General features: G+C 46.2%; 1 protein-coding gene across 2 annotated transcripts in view; it reads right to left on the bottom strand.

Annotated features, from left to right (window-relative positions):
• The window catches only part of DENND1A (DENN domain containing 1A), a 148,705-nt gene that overhangs the window by 64,796 nt on the left and 60,782 nt on the right, over positions 1–23,127 (bottom strand). For both annotated transcript variants that reach the window (XM_054283892.1, XM_054283893.1), the window contains exons 6-11: positions 19,453–19,522; positions 18,862–18,942; positions 16,762–16,815; positions 13,074–13,184; positions 10,737–10,837; positions 5,137–5,182 (exon numbers count right to left, since the gene is read on the bottom strand). In XM_054283892.1, the coding sequence (XP_054139867.1) occupies positions 5,137–5,182; positions 10,737–10,837; positions 13,074–13,184; positions 16,762–16,815; positions 18,862–18,942; positions 19,453–19,522 (463 nt within the window). The remainder of the gene's footprint in view (positions 1–5,136; positions 5,183–10,736; positions 10,838–13,073; positions 13,185–16,761; positions 16,816–18,861; positions 18,943–19,452; positions 19,523–23,127) is intronic.

Raw genomic sequence — 23,127 nt, 5'->3', positions numbered from 1 at the left:
TGCCCCCCAAATGCATGTGGGGGTTCTGAGAGCCCCAGCTCCGCTCCCCTGGCTGCACAGGAGACATTATGGACACCAGGTGAGATCAGCCTCCGTGCCCTGCCCCAGTCACACAACAGGAATTGCACTGAGCATTTCTTTCCTCACATGAACAGTTTTACTGATACCAGGTTGAAGTAAAACAAAATTCTATTAATAAAGCTTTTATGATATACACCAGTGTCCTCTTTCCTTAGGAAAAAGGTTAGAAGAACTTTCTGAAATGCAATGTGCAATGTCACACACAAATTCATCCTGGATCATCTTGCAAGAATTACAGTTCTGAAGTCCCAGAAAAAGTCCTTTAATAACTGGAATATTAATTTTAAAAGATACTAAATACTTTTGCAAGGACTAATTCTAACTCTAAACGCTGGGTCTGTGCCCCAAACAGAGCAGGAAAGGGTGGATGTTCTCCTGGAGCCTGCTGCCAGAGCTGCCCGTGTCAGAGCCCAGCACAGCCATCCCCAGCAGTCAATCAAAACCACATGTGCCCCAACTCCAGCGGGGAGCTCCTAGGTCAAGGGCACTCCCCCTCCATCAGCACCATCACACTGATAACCTCCCTGCACAAACAACTGCAGAAACAATCCTTTTCTCTGACAAAATGGAAAAGGCTGCAACTAAGTTTGACATGGCTTCCGACAAACAGAGCAATTTTATATAATCTGAAGACTAAACCAGCCTACAGTGCACAGGCAGAAAATAGGATAGTGAAAGGGGTGTGTTCTTTTGATAGCGTTTCATTTTCCTATCTCATTATTTATCACTACTAAGTACTTATCTTCATCTAATATGAATTCAATTAGTTCCATAAGCATGTTCCATTATTCATGTGATAGCTCCAGCCTTGCTTATCCAACAGCTTATAAACTTTTAGCCTTCTTTGAAGTCACTTTATGGATTGCTAAATGGAAATCTTATAAAGAATGACTAACTAGGTGATGATAGAAAAGCTGAAAAATAAGAGCACAAAACACAGCTCTGTATTTTCTACCAAGGTTCTCCCCCATAAATCAGTTGGAGCCCTCTGACCTATAACAGGAGATTATCTTATCTCACTGGAGAACATTTCAGTCACAGCAAATTAGATTTAACAGTCAATGGATAGGCTTGATATTTTAATCATAAGAAAAATTTGTCATTTTCTATTAAAGTAACTGTTCCTTCTACAGAGCCCCCGTGGAACACGGGAAACTGCAAACTAACTTTAAGGTACCAAACAGCTCAGGAAAGATCTGAGAGCTGAGAGAGGCTGGATTTTGTTTAAAATCACCAACACTTCTGCTTCTTCCAGAGGCCCCATTCCAACGCCGGGATAGCAAAACCCACAGAAACAAGACTAGAGGTAGAAAAGAATTGTTTCCTATATCCCAAATCCATCTTGCCTTCCCTGGCAAGATGAGGCTGCCACTAGTGCTGGCACAAGGAGGACAAACCCAGGCATGGGAGCTGCTCCAGACCTTCCTGCAGCACCCCCTGGGCTCCAGACCAGGGCAAGGCCCACCTGCCCCAGGCACAGCGCCAGGCTGGCAGGGCAGCCCTGATCCCCACACTCAAGGTGTGCATTAACACAACACTTCTGAAGTCCTATTTGTGACATTTCAGCATTTAGAGAAAAAGGAATACTGAATAATGGCAGTAGTGTGTAGTTCCAGTTTATAAAATTATTTTGATATGGAAGAGATGGTACATTTTTAAACAAACACAACTGTCAGGTCATGAGAAGAAGAATTGCTGTTTCAAGTATAATGTTATTCTAAACAAAAAACCCACACAACTTTCCATATGAAGAAAGGGACAAATAGAGTGAGCATTCAGCACCACAAACTAGAGATAACCTAGGAAGTGTTCAGCTCATGTGACAAATGTCACCTTCCCTTGCCCAGGGCACAAAAATTCTGCAGCACTTGCCACCAGACAGATCCAGCACCACTGTGGAATTTTATGTTATTTTTCAATGAAAAAAGCACAGTTAGCTCTAAGATGCAGTTCTGTGTGTAACTGAATTTATCCATAAGAGCAGAGAAAACAGTTTGGTTTATTTATTTAATTTATTTGATAAGGCACTTTGAATAACTGTACTTTGCCAAAGTGTGTCTGTGTTCCAGAATCTCTGGCTATTCAAAAGCCAGACTGGATTTAGTACTAAACAGATTTTTTCACAAGTTACTAAAATGGATGAAAATTGGCTTCTCCAAGAACAACTCCTTTTTTTGAGTTTTTACAGATGGAGTTTGGAAGGCCCACAGAGCCCTGCAGTCTGAAACACGGAGACAAAGGAAGAGGCAATGGATTTATGGAGAAGGCAGGAGTGAGACATCACACAAAGCAACTCCAAGGTGCAATTATTAAATTTCTTTTCTATATCCATTCCCAGGCCAACCACAGAGCTCGTTGTGAGCACAAACACCTGTGAAAGCTGCCAAGTGTGTGCATGGAGATCTTCTCCCAGCCCCTAGCAGCTCTCTTCTGTCTTTTACAGATACCACAGTTATCACACCAATGACTGCCTGGGACAGATGTGGGGCAGAATGTTTCTTGATCTGAATGAAGAATACATTTCTTCCTAGATATTCCCACTCTCCTGCCTGTGCAGTATCCAAGGGTGATTATGAGTAGCCCCTTGAACAGAGCATATGATGTGCAAACAAATGTACATGTTGACTTTTAAACTAATTAGTTATTCACAAACACATTGTACTGCAATTCTTTACTTGGTTTAGCAGTATAAAGGGTATAAAAAAAATTATCTGTACCCAGGATGGTAAGGAGAAGAAAAAAGACATCCTGTACATTTAATCTATCTTTTCATGAAAAAACTGCCTTCTAAAATTACCTCCCATTAATGCTGGAAAAAGGGGGATATTACACAGCACACACAAACACACATTTGTCCTAGTGAAAGAATATTAATCAATATTTCCAGAAATTACACATTTTTATGGACAATACAAGAACAATTCCTTTATGTGATGTAAAGCCCAGCTCTCTAAACTGTTCTGTACTCTGAACAGGAAAGCTTTGTTTTCACACACAGGGTCTAAACCAGGGACACAGGTCAGTCATGTCCAGGGGCACGTGCAGAGCCAGCTCTCCACCCTGCCCAGGGAGGCCGAGATCCCTGGGCAGGAATGGCTCAGCCACCAGAGCACTCCTGGGGAAGGCACAGCCAGAGCTCCACAGCCAGAGCTGCACAGCCAGAGCTCCACAGCCAGAGCTCCACAGCCAGAGCTCCACAGTCATAGATCCACAGCCAGAGCTCCACAGCCAGAGCTCCACAGTCATAGATCCACAGCCAGAGCTGCACAGTCAGAGCTCCCTGGGCAGGAATGGCTCAGCCACCAGAGCACTCCTGGGGAAGGCACAGCCAGAGCTCCACAGCCAGAGCTCCACAGTCAGAGCTGCACAGTCAGAGCTCCACAGTCAGAGCTGCACAGTCAGAGCTCCCTGGGCAGGAATGGCTCAGCCACCAGAGCATTCCTGGGGAGGGCACAGCCAGAGCTCCACAGCCAGAGCTCCACAGCCAGAGCTCCACAGTCATAGATCCACAGTCAGAGCTCCACAGTCATAGATCCACAGTCAGAGCTCCACAGCCAGAGCTCCACAGCCAGAGCTCCACAGTCAGAGCTGCACAGTCAGAGCTCCCTAGGCAGGAATGGCTCAGCCACCACAGCACTCCTGGGGAGGGCACAGCCAGAGCTCCACAGCCAGAGCTCCACAGCCAGAGCTCCACAGTCATAGATCCACAGTCAGAGCTCCACAGTCATAGATCCACAGTCAGAGCTCCACAGCCAGAGCTCCACAGCCAGAGCTCCACAGCCAGAGCTCCACAGTCAGAGCTCCACAGCCAGAGCTCCCGGGGCAGGAACGGCTCAGCCACCAGAGCACTCCTGAGGAAGGGGCACAGTCAGAGCTCCACAGTCATAGATCCACAGTCAGAGCTCCACAGCCAGAGCTCCACAGCCAGAGCTGCACAGTCAGAGCTCCACAGCCAGAGCTCCACAGCCAGAGCTCCACAGTCAGAGCTCCACAGTCAGAGCTCCACAGTCAGAGCTCCACAGTCATAGATCCACAGCCAGAGCTCCACAGTCATAGATCCACAGTCAGAGCTCCACAGTCATAGATCCACAGCCAGAGCTCCACAGCCAGAGCTCCACAGTCAGAGCTCCACAGTCATAGATCCACAGCCAGAGCTCCACAGCCAGAGCTCCACAGTCAGAGCTCCACAGTCATAGATCCACAGTCAGAGCTCCACAGCCAGAGCTCCACAGCCAGAGCTCCCGGGGCAGGAACGGCTCAGCCACCAGAGCACTCCTGGGGAAGGGGCACAGTCAGAGCTCCACAGTCATAGATCCACAGTCAGAGCTCCACAGTCAGAGCTCCACAGCCAGAGCTCCACAGCCAGAGCTCCACAGTCAGAGCTCCCTGGGCAGGAATGGCTCTGCCACCACAGCACTCCTGGGGAGGGCACAGCCAGGGAGGATGAGGATTTCAGAGGCACTTTAAGTCAGTATCTTTTGTTGTCCCCCTGATACTTTTGAGGAAAGTCATCCACTGTTTCACCAGTGCTGGAAGCAAAAGCAAATGTGCTATTTCCACTTTTAGAGGTTTTAAAAAAAAATCACATGAATTACTGGGAATTGTTTATAGGAGAAGCTTTCTGTGAGGGCTGGTGCTCTGCCAGCTTTGTGTTAACATTAACTGCAAGTTCCTTCTTTTCAGATCTTTTGAACATTTAAAAAATTACAATCTGTCTGCGAAAGCCTAAAAGAGAACTGTAACTGTCAACATTGTGGTTTAATATCGACTCTGCCTTTGTGCCTGAGTCCAAGCAAGGCACTGAAGGGATTAAATGAAGCCCCAGGGCAGGGAGGGGAGCACATAGGCAGGAAGTGTGCCCAAGGAGCACCAGGAGCAAACAGGGCTCCTGAATGTTCTACCTTATCATGTGTGCCTCACTCAATTCCCCCAGCACTCCCAAATTAACAGCATTATTTCATGTTTAAGCATATGAATGAATGTGTAATTGCTTGCAGAATCTGGCTCTAAATCATATCACTACATATAGTTTCAGAAATGGTGAGAGAGACTTACCTCCATCAAACTTAAGTGTATTCCAATGAGGTAGGGCATGGGGGCACTGTGGAGAGGAAAAGGAACACAGCTTTACATCCTTGTAACCCTGAATAATACACATGACTCATTAAATCAGCTACAGGAAAACACTGGGATGCTGGATTAGCTTTTGCTTAAAAAATAATAGATAACATATATACAAACAAATCACACGTGATCAAAGCGTTAGTCCATATTTGAAGGATGGTTTTTAGTATGCAATAGTCTCCCACTGCTGTAAGACTTCACTTTTTCTTGACAACAGAATTTCTAAGTGACTAAGTTTAGGCAGGTACCTAAGGACAGCTATTAAACATAGGCCTAACACTGGGGTAATGTGTACACATCACCCAGTAGTACAAGTTTTGATTTCTTTGAATGAGTACAAACACATTTTTAAGTAATTTACTTTTAAGTATAAATCTTGATATGTTTTCATTTGGAAAAGAAAATAAAAAATACTTTTGAAGATCCTGATAAACTCCAGAGTTCCTGGGACATCTGCTGAGCCCAACGGTCCCCTCAGGACACAAAACTTCAATAGCCCAGAGGCTCTTAGGCCAGGTTAGCCTGGGCCACAGGGGTGGCACCTCTGTTAGCCCAGTGTTTAGGGCAGACTGATCTGCTCCCTGCCCCTTCCCCGAAGTGAGCAGGCCCCAGCAGGAGCAGCAGAGCCCCACGGAGCTCCTCTGGTGCCCAGGGTTTCCAACGCTGAGCTCTCTCAGCCTCCCCCCACGAGGCAATCAGAGCCATCAGCGAGGCTGCCAGAGCTGCTAATTGCAAATATGGCACATCCTGCCTGCGAAACGCAGCGCACACAGACAGACACAACTTCTAAAATAGAGCTCGGCTCGCTTTGGATACAGAAGCTCAAAGAGCTCATTTTCAATTTCAGATGAAAAAATGAGAGAAATGTCACTGTACTGCCTTGGATTAAAATATCTCCCATATTGCTGCTCTAAGCTGGTGCCTACTGCTCAGTAAGAGCAGTACAGTACTGAAAAAGCTCCTGAGACACCAGGCCAGCAAAAATCCCTGCTTCTCCTTTTCCTGAGAAATACCTTAAAAATATATTTACTGATAAGCATATTAATATTTATGTTGTTTATTAATACACCCCCTCAAACTGCCACTCTGTAGGATGCTCTACCGAGGTGGAAACAGCCCCTGCTGTAGAAATTCCATGTGAAACCAATTTTTTTTCCTTTCTGAGACATTAAACACATACAACTTCCACAACCCCTTTGCAGTTCACTGGCAGAACATTCCAGCGCCTGTCCCACGTCACTGCAGTGAGTGCAGCCCCAGAGCCCCCGGGACAGAGCCCAGAGGGGCTGTTCCAGCGCAGAACGACCCCCATGTTCTGTTTGCTGGGAATCCCAGGGCTGGCAGCTGGGCACACACCCAAGTCCCGGGCAGGAGGCGTGACACTCCCCAGGACACTGGCCTGTGACACTCGAGGGCTGCTCAGCTGCGCCCTGCTTTGTCACAGACACGTTTGGCTTGTGACAAACGGCACCCCCTCAGCTCCAGCGGCCACAGCTCAGAGGCAGGGAACAGGCAGGACTTTATGCTGAGAGAAGGAAGCAGGGCTTCGGCTCGGGCTGCCACCAGCACCAATGTGGTTCCAATTAAGGACTGCAGCCACGCCACAGCCTCAATCCCCAGCGCACAAAGTCAGAACCTCGGCAGGAAGTCCGAACCCTGCAAATGCCTCAGCTAGTGGAACCTCAGCTAATGGAATGAAAGGAAGCAGGCAGAGTGCAGCATGGCTGAAAACCAGCCATTTATTAACATCGCCAAATGCAGCAAGAAGAGATATGGCTCAAGATACACGGATCAGCTTTGGATGCAAAGGCTCATCTTTTCAATTTTGAAGTGACAAAAGTTCCATGTAACAGCAATACAGCACATAAAAAAATTACAGGGACTGCATAAATAACCTCAGTAAAATGCAATTCTGGTAAAGAGCATAAATATTTCAAATAAAATCTACCAGAGAGATTCTGTTCTTCCATCACCACTCGTCAATGTGACTGAATAGGAAACACACCTAGAAGTAAATGTCCCAAGTTCATGTCAGGCTTCATAAATTGTTTTTATCACCATTTCTCTTGACCATGAGTTAATCATAGGCCATTATTTAAGCAGACCTTTAGCATCCTGTGCAGGGGAAGGTGCTGTGTCCCCCCTTCCCCACCCAGGGCACACTGAAGCTGTCCCTCCTCATGCCATTCAGGTCCTGAGATGTGGAACACTCCAGCAGTTTTTAATATTTGATCAGGGTAGATTTGTACTTGCAAGACTTCCAAGTGAAGTTCAGCAAGATGCATCCCTTGTTTAAAGGGCAGAAACACTCAGCACAACCTTTAATCCTTCTGGGAGCCCTGGCAGATTAAAGACTGCCCTTCAGAGCAGGCCTTCCCCACTGCTTGACACTTCATCAGTCCTGGGGCTTCTTACAGCCACAACTACTAATTACTCAAAGTTGTTTGCTGGCAGCCAATAGCCATTAAGTGCAAAATTAAGAAGTATCAGTTTCTACCACATGTATTTACTGCTCAAACAAAGTGCCTGCGTGAGCCTTTTGGAACAAAGAGAGGGGTCATTACTCCTCTTGTGCTATGCTGGCTCCAAGGCAATCAGCCTTATTTATAATCAAATGAGTTATATAGGTAAATATCAAATCATTAAAGTAGCAATGCATAAGCATGAATATGGATTTTGGGGATATAATGGCTATATATTGCCCATTTATTACAGTTGCATTTTTACAATTTCTTTAATTCGTTTCCTTAGGCAAACTAGAGACCTCTTAATTATGCTCCCAAGAGGTGGGCAACTACTAATTGGAAGAGAAGCAGGTGAAATAGAGGGACATTTCTTCTTAAGTGAAAAAAGCCCAGCCTTAAAAAATACTGCAATTCACCAGGAAAGCAATGTAAAAGCCCAAGGACCTCCAAAAGGTTCCTATTTACAGCTACACAGGGATTTCACCATTTTGCTTCACTGTTCCAGGAAAATGGATGAGAGCACATTTACCACATTCATGTCTTGCTCTGCAAACATTGACTTAACGGGTGGATGTCTCCACACAACTTGGTACTTCCCTCTCCAGGGCAGTCTCCTGGTTTCTCTTCACATTCCTCATTGAAATGCAACAGAATTCCCAAAATTTATTGGGGTAATTGATGCAAATGAGAAACTTGACTGCATAAATTGGAACAGTGCAGGGAATGCACAGCTGTCACCAGGAGAGAGAGCAGCTACAAGAGGCTTCAGTGAGTACCCAGGTGTGCCAGGCCCAACAGCAGTGCCCACCCAGAGCTCCCCAGGCAGGAATTTTTGTTTCCCAGCAGCAGGAGGACTCCAGCTCTGCCTTCACCAGAGGAGCACACTGGCTACATGCAGATTCAGAAAACAGGAGAAAGGGGGCTAAAAAAACTCCTGGAGAAAGGGCAAACTGCCCCAACAGAAGTGTTTGCTCAGCAGCTGTGCCAGGGTGCTCTCAGAATTGATTCATGTTGGCTGCTAAGCTGTCTGTCTGACAGAAAAGACTGCTTTAATCACCCTACAAAATGTAGTGTATCTTCTGGTGACAAAGCTCTGGGCCCAGCACACACTCAGCTGTGTCCCAGCCCAGCAAAGCCAGGCTTTCCTCAGGGCTCATTCCAAACACATTCACTCAGAGCAAGAAGGAAGCAAAGAGTCACAGTGGGAGTGGTTTCATGGAAACAAGAAACAAAGTGGGAAAAGTAGTGAGGGAAATTGATGCACTGCTTCCTCCACATCACCAAATGTCTGAATTCCCAATAAAATAGATGGACATGATCTGGCCAGTTCAAATAGCTGTGTGTGCCTAAGTGTTGATGCTTGGTGGCAGCACCTCCCTAACCAGGACTTCTGGCACCTGCTGGCACGTGCTCCAAACAAACAAAACCCAACCAAACAACCCCAAACCAGCCACCAGCACAGCAGCTGTGCTTCTGTACTTCCTCTCTTGATCTGTATTCAAAGGAAACAAGCAATTGTGCATTAAGCTATGGTCTCTAGTGACAGTGTTTTAGTCTCCTGCACCAAAAATGTTTCCCTGGGCTGAGGGAATTCATTAAAGAGCAGTGCCTAATTAAAAGATACAAATAAAGGATAGCACTCTATTTCTTGCTTCCCCTCCTGCCCCTTGTCCTCAAGAGCCTCCATGACAGGGATGGGGTGACTGAAGTCATTCCAGCTCCATGGAGGATCCACAGCAGCACTGAGTCAGCATCCCCACTACAGAGCCAGTGCCCTGAGAGCAAACACCTGGGAGACACAGCCTCCCAGCATTTCCAGTTCTGAGGGAAGGTACATAGTGAGGAATGCAGGGGAACAGAAATAGTAAGTTTAAGAAAACCCTTTCAAGAGGGAAATGGGAAGCAAAAGGCAAATAATCACAGGTGGAATCTATTTTTTTCAAAAAACTTTCAAAGATCTCGAGTGACACACTCTATCCATCCTTCTGTGGGTTTCAAAAGAGCAGGAGAAGATTCAAAACATCACAGCACAGTCAGTAAATGAGCACAGCCAAATGAATGAACAAGATATTCTGTATTCATAAGAACTGAAGAATTCTCATTGCTTCAAGTTTTGTTCCTATATCAGCTCTCTAAAATTCTTATGTCATATTTGCAAAAGAAATAACCAGGCATTAATTAAAATTAAATGGAGCCCTTCTATTTAAAATAATCTCAAGTCATTTCCCTTTAGAGGCAGACACCAGGAAGCAGAAATGCTGCCTTAGAGCAGGGAGCTGAGTGCTCTGTCCTCCCAGGCAAAAATGACATCTCCAAGTTCACGTGGTTACAAAATAGATGGTGGACTCTGGTTTGGGAAACATTTTATGGCTCATAAATTGTTGCTAAATTGACTTACTCAAACAATGACTGAGTGTGCAGCTCCCTCTCCAATTAAAGTTCCTGGCTGGGTAAGGAAATCAGTTGTTGCATTTGTGAGCTGCCACAGTTGGACATTTTGAAATCTTTGCACACAGCCTAGCTCTCTCCTGCCATGGCTGGGTGCTGGCCACCAAAGAATCCCCTCGGTGATGCTCAGGGACTCCTGGCTTTCTCTCCTGCCCCAGGCTTTGCTTTTTCACCCTCTGGGCGGGCCCCTGGCCCTGCCTTTGTCAGGAATCCATGAATAACCGATCTGAGCCTGGAGCAGCAGGTACCTGAGGGGAGCTGGGGCAGCCTCTCCAAGTGTTAATTACACGTGAGAAGCCCATTATCCAGGGACAGGCACCTGCTGGCACTGCAAATGACTGGGACCTGCTCTTCCTGTGCAGGGAGCCGGGGAAGGCTCATTTCCACAGGAGATAACTCTTTACATTCCTGACACAGGCACACACAACATTTAAATCAGCTGCACAGGAGCAAACTTCCTTTAACACTGCACAATTTGGTTTCCAGGCCTTCAGTGCTGGTTATCCAGCTGGGTCCCCAGGAGCAGCTCCACCCTCACCCTAAGCCATGGCTGAGGTCTGAGGGACACACACACCCCTCCAGAACCCACCCCAGGGCCGCACACACCGAGGCCCTTACCAGCAGTAGTCCAGGAGATGTGGGGGCAGGACAGGAATGTAAACGTGCTGCCAGAACATGGGGTAGAGCATGGCTGCAGACCCATGGATGCAGGCAGTTAACTGAAAAACACAGAAACCACAGCGTGAGTGAGACAAACCCCGAGCTCCAAATGCTGAACTTGGAGGCAAGAAAGTAAAGAATCAATTCTGCTTTCCTACCAATGCTTTATTAGCAGATACACAGCACTGCCTTCCTTCAGGAGTTAGATCACAGAATATGTACAAAATTTAACAGGAGTACCTATTCTAACATTTTGAGAAATTACCTGCATTTCCATTTGTAGAGAAGAGGAACACAATCCAAGCAAACAGTTATAATTTCTCCATAGGTTCAGTACATATGGTTTATAAAATAGCTAACAAACACAGCTTTGTAACGTTACCTCTAAATCTTATTCAACTTAAGGATATAAGGATATTTAAAATCAAAATTTGAACTTGAGATCATGTATTGTGCCACAGAATTCGTTCCACCATAAAAGCCTTTCTACACAGGGTGGTTTCATTTTCTCTCTCTTACCTGGTACTAAATTCAAGCCCTGAGTCTGAAGCTAACAGAAATGAACTGCAAACAGGTCCCTTCCAGTCCTGTGTTACAAAGCCAAAAGCTCCAGACAAAGGCAGCAGCCCCTGAGCAGCCCCCCAGGCTGGCTGCACTCGGGGATGGGGCTTTGGTTCCTTTCCAGGGACGAGGCCTTGGCACTGCCAAGCACAGCCGGGAGCAGAGAATGTTCCTGGGCTGGAACGGCGAGCGGCAACCGCTGGCTCGGGCCCAGCTCCTCCAACCTGCCTCACACTGCACCCCAAGCTGCCAGCAGTTTATAGAGAAACTTGTAAGCTAAGAACACACGGTATGAATACCCCTCCCTCCCAAGAACCAGACGTGCTTTTATCTTGGACAGAGGCAAAAGGAAGAGAAATAGCAGAAAGAGAGGAAAAAAACCCAGCCCCACTTGTGAACTGGCTCATTAAGGAAGGCACAGTGACAGGTAAGTAATTCCTCTTCCCAGGCTCTGTCACAAAGGGAGAGATTAAACCAACCAACCACACAACCTCTGAAATGCTTTGGGCAGCCCTTCTCTTCTTCCCTCCTCTCTGATCATTTACTGCTCTTTTCATTCTGCAGGTTGCTGAAATAAACACCTCTCCTTCATTTTATTCCATTACCAGACCTGGATGGAATTTTCCTTATTTTAGTAGTGAGGACACAGAACATGTGGCAGATAGAGAAGTTAAGATTTTACAAGTTTTCTGTTATTAAACTTTACAATACTTAAATGCTTTCAGTTAAATGTGGGATTGATTGTAAACATTATTAATAATTGTTATTAGGTGCCAGAGGCTATTATAATTCTCCTTTCACTTACTTTCAAAGTGATATTGTGATAGTTATTCTGGGATTAAATCTGAGGTCTTACTCCTCTCATTTCTCTGCCCTGTGCTGACACACCATCCTTACAAGGGTTTGTGGCTCCACCCTTGCCATGGAGCAGTTTGAATCTCAAGCACCAAGCAGGTCTGGTGGTACAGCCAGACACCAGTTCCAGCCCCAGGAAATGGAAATGGCAGCTGTACCTCAGCCAGGACTGCTCGAGTGCTCAGCCCACGGCACTAGAAACCAAAATTAGTTAAACCATCTTCAGCACTCACAAAGGAAAGCAATCAATAGCCATTTACAGAGCAAACACGACCACAGAGCATTTGCTTTCATAAAGAAAATCACAATCTTATTGACTGCTAAACCTTGAAATGCATAACACAAAACTTTGAACTGAATCAAGCCCTGTGCTTGTTTTGATCTCCAGCCATTTTCAGAAGAGAGTACTCTAGAATATTCAGCAGCTTTCATCTCTCAGACACTTGACGGAGCCTAAGGAGCATTAAGACTAAACCTTATCAAACACAAGTGCAAAAATGTGCATTGTCAATGTACTTCAGCCCACTCCTCTGGTCCATCCAGGAGAGGTCACTGGAATATCCATTTGACAGTGGCATTTATCTTTTTTTTTTCCCTGTCAAGTAAATTCTGAATAAAGGACTTCACCATGGCATAAGTCTTTGAACATTCGTGTACCAAACAGCCACAAAAATGCCTGTACCCAAAAAATTCTTTTGAACATCAGGGGCCAACACAAGTTCCACAAAACCCTCACAATAAGGCACAGAACTGAGCTGGGGCTGCATAACTGAGGTTGAAAGACAGACCTGGAGATAATCTGTTAATTTCCTACATATGACTGTGATTAAAAGAAATTAAATATTGTCAAGAGAGGACATTCTTGTGCATTTTACTTACAGTGCTCAGCTTACTGCAGCAAATGAGGATGCGGCGCTCGTACAGCATACTGGCGTAGAGATGCAGCATGTTGTTGACATCAACTGCTACAAAATACTCTGTCAGATTTCTCTGGGGAGAGAGAAAAATCATTTTTGATTCATATATTACAAAATCAAGAGTCCTTAACAAAAAAAAACCCAAAAAACCAAAACAAAACCCCAAACCAAAGAGATTTCATCCTTCTATTGTGTTACATCCAGTACGTGGCTTAACAAAAGAAAGCAGGATTTCATCTTATGGCAGAAGCCTTTCTAACTGCAGCACCTCTCCCCTTAGTTTTGGGAAGCTGGGTCTTGGAGTAATGAGAGTGATGATGTTTCACACACAGCTTTTGAATACATGATACTTCTCTGAGAAAAAAAAAAATTCTGTCACTTTTATGGAGACTTCAAAGCTGCCTGATAAAGTACCAAAAACCCACATCCCAAAACTAAAAGCAGCTCTCAGAGGCCAATTCTAGTACATCAAATTTGGCTGTGAGCTCAGCCTGTGCTAAAACAATTCTGACTACTGGAACACATGTGGTCCTTTCACACAGAAACCCAGTTGTCTGAACTGAGCCCCTCACTTGGCGGACATCCCTGGGTGGGAGACAGGAGCACTGCCCTGGGGACCTGAGGAAGGAGAAGGGAATTCTCTTTGAGCACTTCACTTCTTAAAACAGAGAAATTAAAGAAAAGGGGAGAGGTGGAGGAAAAGGTAATACCAAAAAATGCTGAATTAGGGAATTTGTTTCCAAATAGCTTCTTACAGACATGAAAGGGTTGCTATAGGATAAAGACAGCCTTATACAAAAAGCACATGTGAGAGAAAAATTAGATTAGTCATGAATTCAAGTGCAATCTTAATCATCCTTAAATAAAAAAGTGCAGAAAAGCAAAAAGCAAATATGATTTAGAAACTTAAAGAAGCTCAACAAAGCCTATTAGCACTTTTGACAGATCCAAGATACTTGGCCTGAGAAGTCTGCCAAGATGCTTCATACTGTGCAAAAATATGTTCCCCAGCTTGCCATCCAAACACAAAGAGCTGAAGGAAAATTAAGCATTGTATTTGGGAGACTTTGGTACCAGTATGTAGAGGGATAAAAACTGAGCTCATTATGGTTGGCTTCAAACATGTAAAATAAAACAATCATTCAGGTCTTTGTTACAGCAGAGCTGGAGCCACAGACAGGTACAGTCAAAGGAGGAAAAAAAAAAGCCAACACATTTTGCCAAAAACCTATTAAACTATCATGTACTTTTTCTGTATTTCTCATCCCATCTGTGCTGATTAACATGATATTTTTGTCTAAACATAAGCTGTCTTCTCTAGGCTCTTCTTCCCCCTCTCACCCACCCTTCCACCACGCCAAAACACAGCGCGTGACGACACAATTCCTGCTAATAGTGGGAATTAAAGGAATTTTTAAGGAGCCCTGAACTCCCTTGATGGCACCCAGCTCAGGGGCACAGCACGAGCAGCACACAGCCCCTGCATCCAGCCTGAGGATGCAGCCCTGCCCCACACGGATCTGTTCGTGAGGCAGCAGCCTCCACTGCGGGAGGAGAGACGTGGGGACTCGATTTGCAATTGTTCTTTCATCGACTTTATTGTGATGACATGACACACAAATGTACCTTCAGATGGAAGGATTTATAAGGTTTCTGTCTTGTCTGCTCTCCGAGATTTGCCAAGGACACCTGGGAACCATGTGGGCTGCATGGAAATGTATTGGTACTGAGGAGATTCACGTGTTCCCTCGAAGTTGTATTTATAAGAAAGCTGTCAGCTCTGAAGCTGAAATTGGGACTTACACATGTATTTTGAAAGACATGTCTCGTAAGTGACAAAACCATGAATGAGTTAAATAAATACAAATGAAAGCGTTCCAGTTTGCAGGGTAATTGTTATGTATTTTGCTTCCTAGGATTTAAACCTTTCTTGGGGCAGTAAAAAGGGGGATTTTCAGAACAGGTATCCCCACTCTTCTCAAAATTCACCAAGAGCGCTACAAAGCTCCCTCACACTCCTTTGAAAGTTTATTCCCAGTTCAATCATCCATCTGATCATTTGCTATCTAATATCAATAAGCATACACTGACTACACTGACTTTTGAGATTAAAAATCACTTCTTCTCTTCCACTATCAGAAGAGAAAGATGGACTGAGTGATACAAAAATACACAGGACATCACCCCCAAGAAAATGCCATCATTTCAGCCTGTTAACTTACCTGCTATTTCTGAAACACAACAGCTAGTACCAGGAATTTCAGTCTTGCACTGTATTTCCTGCAACCAGCCCCATTTATTTCTGAAGTCACTCTGCATTTACACATCCATCACACAACTCACATCTCCTGAAGCAGGGAATGAGCTGCTGGTACAGAAAAGTGCCCATGCTAAATTAAATGGCTCTGTGACTCACTAAACACACTGATCTGACACAAAGTCAGGTAATTCCAAGAGGTTTGTCAACACTTCCAACAGAGCTCTCTGCAGCTCTCCGCTCCTCATCACATCCAACTTCGAAATTTGGCACCACTAAAACTTTTGCTAATATGTGTTTTAAATGCAATTCCTGGTAAGATGTGTGAAACTTTTAATAAATCAGGTCAATTGATTAAAATATAGCAGACTATGGCCATTAAATCTCCTTGTATTATTCCCTAATATGCTCCACTTCCACGGGAAGGTTGCCTTAACACGTAGATAAAAACCTCCTAAGAAATTACACAACCCTGAGATAGTGGGAGGTGCTGCTGCCCATGGCATGGGGTGGCACTGGATGGGCTTTAAGGTCCCTTCCAACCAAATCATTCTGGGATTTTATGATTCTATGTACTAGGACAAGATTGGATGGCTGATTTAGACTCAGGAATTGATTCCTGAATTACACCCAGCATATCATATTTGCACAAAAATAAAGCACCTCAGAAGAAAGAGCACATCTATTAAATTTCCTGTCAGAATATGTGTCAGTATGAAGAGTCTGCAACACAGAAAAAGCAGCAACAGTGTTTTGAAAGGCAAACAAAAAGCCCCGAATGCTATCTGCTATACAAATCACCCACAAATGAGATGGAATGTCTTGATGATTCCCTTTTCCCTTTCATGCCATCAGCTGAAGGATATGATGCTGAGACCGACCGCAAAATGCTCAGGAGGAAAACTGAGATGTCAGGCACAGGAGTTTGGCTGAGACAGAGCAGGAGCACATTAAAGAGTATTTAGGAGAAGCAAATGCCAGCATTGTCTCCCCACAGATTCATCATCTGGCTGGAAAGCTGAGCAAGGCTGGAACACACACGGCTGTGTGAGGCTTAAAAAGTCTCCCAAAAAGTGGCTCTGCAGGGCCCAGGTGTGCTGGTATTCTCAGGAGCCAGAGCAAGCAGAGCATCTTCCCTGCCCTCTCAGGTCATTGTTCCAGAGGGGTGGAAGTGAAGGGTGAGCAGAGCTGCTGTTTTACCCACATCAACCTGCCCATCAGTACCTTCTCCTTCACTCAGGTCAGCTTTTAACCACACATGCAGATTGGCAGCTCCTGAATGCTCAGTATTTTATAGAATAAAATCTATCCCAAACAGGGCAATGCTTGTCATCTATGTAGCTGCTGGCATTATATGGAAACAATGAAGTGTAGGGTCCTCCCAAATACTCACATTTTCAGGTATACTGGGAAGTTCTCTGGTGTCAGGCACAGTAAAGTAAGAGTGCTACAAAAAGAGCAAATATTGATTATTTCAATAATGTTGAAAGCAATCTAAATCTATTGCTTGGTATTGGTATCAGCAGGAACAGCAGTTGCTCAGCTAAGTAAAAATGACAGAACATTTGTTCCCAACTATCAGCCTGAGCTCCCTGGACTCCACAGGCTGGGTTCCCAGATCCCAGGGGCAACAGGAAATGCAGTAGGATAGAAAGTATCAAATGCTCCTGGAAAGTTGTATTCCATGGTTTTGTTCCTCAGAGCTGCTGCCACAGTCAGGCTCCCAGTGGCTGTGAGAGATCGCAGGAGCTCCAGGCAGGCTGGAACTCAGGCTACCCCTGCCCTGCCCACGGCAGGATGGACCCCAGGGAGCAGCAGCAGCAGCAGCAGGGCCTCCTGTGACCCACAGCACCACAGAGGCTCATCCCAGCCAAGGGGGAATTGTGGAAATGTACTGGGACATGCTTCCTAAGGCTCAATGCCTGCTCACCTGAGAAATACTGAAAACTTCTAGGTCACTTTTATACACCCTAAAAGCACATTTTGCAAGACTACATTGCTCTTGAATTTTCATAATCCATGACATTGTTCAGTATTTTTAACTGTCTGCATTCCAGGAGCCCAGGTTCAGTGCAGCTCCCAGTCTGAGCACAGATGATCTGCATGATCCTTGGTCAGGGCTTTGGAAAGGAGGGGACTTGCATACAATTCATATAATCTTTAAAATTTTCACAATTTGTCTTAGGGCTACTTATTAATTACTGGCTGAAGCCTCAAAGGCTGTTCCATCCTTGGCATAGCTCCACAATTGGCACAATTCTCTTGCACACAAATCTCAGCCATCTCAGTGCTTCCTGATCAGGCTGTAACCTGAAATAGCAGGCAGGGACCACAGCTCCACTGAAGGGAGACACTAAATGAGAAACATAAGTTTTGCTTTCTGATGCTTCACTGCTTTGGTTTGGTTGCAAAGATGCAATGCCAAGGCAGAGGAACAGCACTGAGAGCTGCACCACACAGAGGAACCTCACTCTGACCCTTCAATGGGCTCACAAACAGCCAAAATAAAATCAGAAAGACAGGTCCCTGGGCTGCTTTTTTCCATCCTTTCTTGCTCCATTGCCCATGAAATGTCTGAGACAAGGGGAGACAGGCTGCAGCATTCCTTGGAACCACTGGTATGAAAAAACTGGAATATCCCCAGCGCCCCTGGCCTGGGAGGCAGCTCATCCCCAAGCAGAAGCTGCTCCTCAGGAGGGGTCCTGGAGGGGCTGGGGCCGTGCCCAGGGCCAGCTGGGAGCAGCAGGGCACACAGCCCTGGGGGAGCAGGGGCACGAGCTGCTTCGTGCCAGGGAGTGCCTCAAGGGGAGCAAAGGAAATGCAAGGGAGCCTTCCCAGGAGGGCCCACAGGGACTCTCAGCTGGCAGCAGCAGCAAGGAGCACCTGCAGTGCTCAGCACAGCCTGCAGCACGAGGCTGGGCTGCTAAAATCAACACAAAACCCCCAAAAGATTCAATTCAAAATACAATCCTATCAATAAAATCCCACATTTATACTGTCAGTGAGCTTGCCTAATTTTCTCACAAAATAGAAAAATGAAATAAATGCTTTGTTGTGTGAGGTTTTTTGAGGCAGGGGAAGGAAGAGAAGGAGCCAGAGAATGTGAGAGCAGTTAACAGTCCCTGTGCCAGGTAAGTGCCTGTTTGCTTCCCAGCCTGCTCCCCCTTCAAACCCCCAGGGCCAGGAGCTGTGCAGAGTGGGGGCAGTAAATGTCCTGTTGTGCTCCTGACCTCCTGCAGGTCACCCAGGGCAGGGTGAGACATTCCCAGGGGAATCCACACTGCCTTCCCCCAATCCACTGCACTTCAAACACATCTGAGGTTAGGGAGAGGGAAGCAGAGGGCCCCAGTTGTGAAAAGGGAATTCCACAGCCCCTCACAGGAAAACACCACCTGTGTACAAGCTCCAGGAGAGAGATTGCTTTGGACATTCCTCTGGTATGGCATGGAATGAATATTAAACACCTCAGTTTTCATCTCCCCCCAACACTTACCACTCCAAGATGAACAGAGGTTCCTGGCTCAGGGATGGTGAGTTTATGAAATGTTTCTAGGAGCTCACTCCTCTGACTATCCTGAAATGAGAATAAACCAGGAATATTGAGCAAACACTGCTGCACCAGGTAAACCCTGAGGCAGAAGGGCAGGGTAGGCCAGAGGGGTGGGTAAACATTTTTCATTTGTGAGATCGGTTCTACTTTTACTGCCCATGCCAAAGTTGGATCAGACAGCTGGCAGAGGCTGATGGCACCCTGCAATATGGGAGCTGCAGAGTTACAGGAGCTGTGCTCAACACAGCTCAGGGAGCCAGGAAAGCCAGCATGGGTGGCTGCAGGGACTTGGGTCAGATCCACAGCCACAGTCTTGCTCTTTATCTTTTTCAAAAAGAAAATTAAATGTGTATTTATTTTTCAGAGGCACTTGCCAAGCTGAATATGATCTTCTGTATCACTGCATCATACAGATTAATAATTCACATGGTCATCTCTGATAGAAGCACTTCTTCAAACAGCTGCTTTCATCCTCTCACCCTCATTCATTTGATACTGGGATAGGAAAAGGAGGGTCAGTATTTAGAATAATACCTGTCCTTTTGCTGAATAATCTGCCAAGACATTGAGCAGTTTATAAAAGACTTCAAACCACGGGAGGTAACTGGAACAAAAAAGAAAAATGAAAAAAAGAAAAGACATTTATTTTGGTTTGAATCCTAATACAAGTGGACTTTGAAAATTGAATCATCAGTATCTCAGTTTTTAATTGTTTTAAAACCTTATTCCATCACTGTATTTGGCCTGGCCCCTGTTTCAGTCAAACAGAAACCTCACCTTCAGTACATGCACACAACTTCCAAAAGAGAGGAAAAAACAAAATCAAAAGGGGAACACGCAGAAAAGTCACATCTTTTTCATTTACTTTACATCTCCACTGCACAAAGTAAGACAGTGAGGGTGTTCCTTTTCCCTGCAGCTTTGGTAGGGTTTTCATGGCACAGTTTTCATGGCACAGTTCTATATTTCTGTATTTCAGTCCCTCTCCCAACACCAGTCAGGAATTTCCCTCGGCTGCAGCGAATGCAGAGCCAGCCAGAGATGCGCTCCCTGATGCTCTTTAATCACAGCTGCTTTCTGAAGCAAATGGATTCTATTTTGATATAGTTAGACAGGATTTAAAGTTTTTATAAAATATGACTACATCCTGGCAGCTGTAAGGAATGGAGTGCCCCGTGGTCCCTGGCTGAGCAGCTCTGGTGATAAATGAGGTGAGAAGCTCTCTATGAGACAGACAAAGTGACTGGCACTCCATCATTAGCGTTTGTTTGAAGCCTGCAAATGCTACTGTAAAATGTAAGTAGCTTATCAAAATATACTGATAAGCAACTTAACTTTTCATGTTATATGACAGCATTATCGTTGAAATTAATTCGCTCTAAACATCTTTACAGAGTGTGTATTCGAATGGAGAGAAAGACAGACAATTACCACTTTAAACAGCATTTAACTTTGACATTATATTGTAAACAATCCAGAAGGATTAGGTAGAAGATAAGTTTCTTTCTTTCAGTTTAGTTAAATAAACTTCATCAGAGTTAAAAGCCATTACAAGGGTAACAAGAAATCCTCTCCAAACATATCTGCTAAGTAGAGATTAAGAACCTGGTAAACAAATCCGTGCAAGGCATCTATCAAAAGAGTTTGAGGAGACAGAAAGGCAGGAAGGCAGAAAGCTCCCTGGCAGTGGGAAACCAAAGCTGCTTCCACAGAGGCACCATTAAAAATTCCACCTAATCGCTCAGGGACTTGGCCAGAAAAATACATTTACAGACTTAAAATGAGAGTCCTTAAAACCATTGCTGTGCTCCTAATGTCTGTGTGTGGTGTCTTGTAAAAGAGGAAAACAAAAGCAGGTTCCCCCAGGCCTTCCCCTCCCCAGGGGAGCCAGAGCAGGGACCCGAGGGGGCAACGCTGAGCCCCAGATGGGGGCAGGTCCTGGGTGTCCTTCAGAGCTGCCCCTGCCCTGCCCTGCCCTGCCCTGCCCGGGGCTGTGCCCACTGCCCTGCCCTGCCCTGCCCGGGGCTGTGCCCACTGCCCTGCCCTGCCCTGTGCCCACTGCCCTGCCCGGGGCTGTGCCCACTGCCCTGCCCTGCCCTGCCCTGCCCGGGGCTGTGCCCACTGCCCTGCCCTGCCCTGCCCTGTGCCCACTGCCCTGCCCTGCCCTGCCCTGCCCGGGGCTGTGCCCACTGCCCTGCCCTGCCCTGCCCTGTGCCCACTGCCCTGCCCTGCCCGGGGCTGTGCCCACTGCCCTGCCCTGCCCTGTGCCCACTGCCCTGCCCTGCCCGGGGCTGTGCCCACTGCCCTGCCCTGCCCTGCCCTGCCCTGCCCGGGGCTGTGCCCACTGCCCTGCCCTGCCCTGTGCCCACTGCCCTGCCCTGCCCGGGGCTGTGCCCACTGCCCTGCCCTGCCCTGCCCGGGGCTGTGCCCACTGCCCTGCCCTGTGCCCACTGCCCTGCCCTGCCCTGCCCGGGGCTGTGCCCACTGCCCTGCCCTGCCCTGTGCCCACTGCCCTGCCCTGCCAGGCCCTGTGCCCACTGCTGAGCCCCCTGCAGCCCCCAGGGTTCCTGCATTACCTGCACACAGCCAGCATGGCACAGCTGCAGGCTCCAGCCATGAGAACACTCCAGCCCAAAGCAGCCTCACATTTTTACTGGGCCCTAGGAAAGAGCCTCTGTGACTCCAATAAGAAGAGCCCAGACACATCTCACATTCCCACAATGTCAGAACACCAGCAAACCCCCACAGAAGCAGACACAGCCCCATTTCTGCTACCCTTGTACTCCCTGGCTTTCCCTTCTCTTCCCCAGTATCCTCTGATGAACCTATTGTCCTTTTTTTAACATTCCCTCCTCCTTGTTTCCAAATGATGGGTTAGCATCTCATCATAACTGCTTCTTTTTCTATTCTGAGAATAACTTCCCCTTCTGAGGACAGTGTCCCAGTTTGGAATCTGAGGAAATGAGCTGGTATTTGAAGCAGAACTCATCCCTCCACAACACATGGGCATCTGTGTGGCTCTTGCTCAAAGAGGGGCAAGACAAACAAAGACAAACCCACCAAAGAATCGTGCAAATTATGCAGACAATCTGACTTCGGTTGTCACCCCCCTCTATTGTCACCACACCATTCAGGATCTCTCTTATCCCAAAATTTCTGGATACATTAGAAAACTGATTTATCCTGCCATCTTCAACACTCTTACTTCATCACTTAATCCATGTGTTGACTGCTCAAGAATAAACCAGTTCTGCTTTTATTAGACCCAAACTGTGACCAGTTAAAGTTGAAAAAAATCTAAAAAATCCCCCAAGAAATATAGTTATCTGAATTTGTTTCTAGATGTCTGCCAAAAGGAAAGAGGAAAAAAATGTGGATTTTTTTTTTTTTTTAAAGAAAGCAAGGCAGCCTTTAAACACCCCTCCAAAGAAATACAGGCAGAGTTTATAACCCAAAATATTCTGTACCTTAAGTAGCACAACTGGTAGCACTACTGAAGATTTATGGCTTATGACTTGCTCATATTTAATTTGTAACCAAACACTTCCCCTTCCTCTTAGCTCCCTCAGAAGTTTTGATGAACTCTTGTTTTCCCAGGTCAGAGGTTAAGCAAAGGAAGGGAAGCTCTGCAGTGAGATTGCCCAGAGCCAGCCTCTCCCTCCAGGGCTCCAGCCCCAGGGCAGCCCAGCCCCTGCAGGGCTGTGTCTGAGCACACAAAACAAAAACAATCTGAATTTCAGCTCTTCCTTAGCTTTTGGCTTGCTCTGAGAAAGGTAAACCTGCAGTGAAGCCAACTTAAAAAAGGAGAGACTTGGCAGTGTTATTTGCAGCAGGCAATCAGGAAGGAGGATGCAATAGCAGGACACCAACCTGAGAGCGCAGAACTCACCAAACCCAAGTGCCAGGGAGCACTCCAGGCTTTGGGAACCTTGGCAGCAAAGCCTCTCCACGTTCCAGTGCAGCAGCAGCAAACCCTAGTGGCAAGGGGGGCCTTTTCAAATGATTTATGAAGATTAGCCAATTACCATAGCAACTGTTTATAAAAGTAATGTTTAACACTGCCAGCTCCAGCAATGCCTTTACTGGCGTGCTGACACCAACACTCGTGCAAGGGCACCTGTGGCACCTTTGGTGTCCCCTGGAGCTGTGAAGCCCCACCTTGGCTCCCACCCCTGCAGCACAGAGCAGCTCCTGGGCGTGCACAGCTGA

This window comes from Melozone crissalis, unplaced genomic scaffold (genome assembly GCF_028551555.1).
Source record: "Melozone crissalis strain CALT ecotype California unplaced genomic scaffold, PUWL_Pcris_2 ptg000041l_1, whole genome shotgun sequence".
Lineage (NCBI taxonomy): Eukaryota > Metazoa > Chordata > Aves > Passeriformes > Passerellidae > Melozone > Melozone crissalis.
This window is presented reverse-complemented; position numbering and strand designations above follow the sequence as displayed.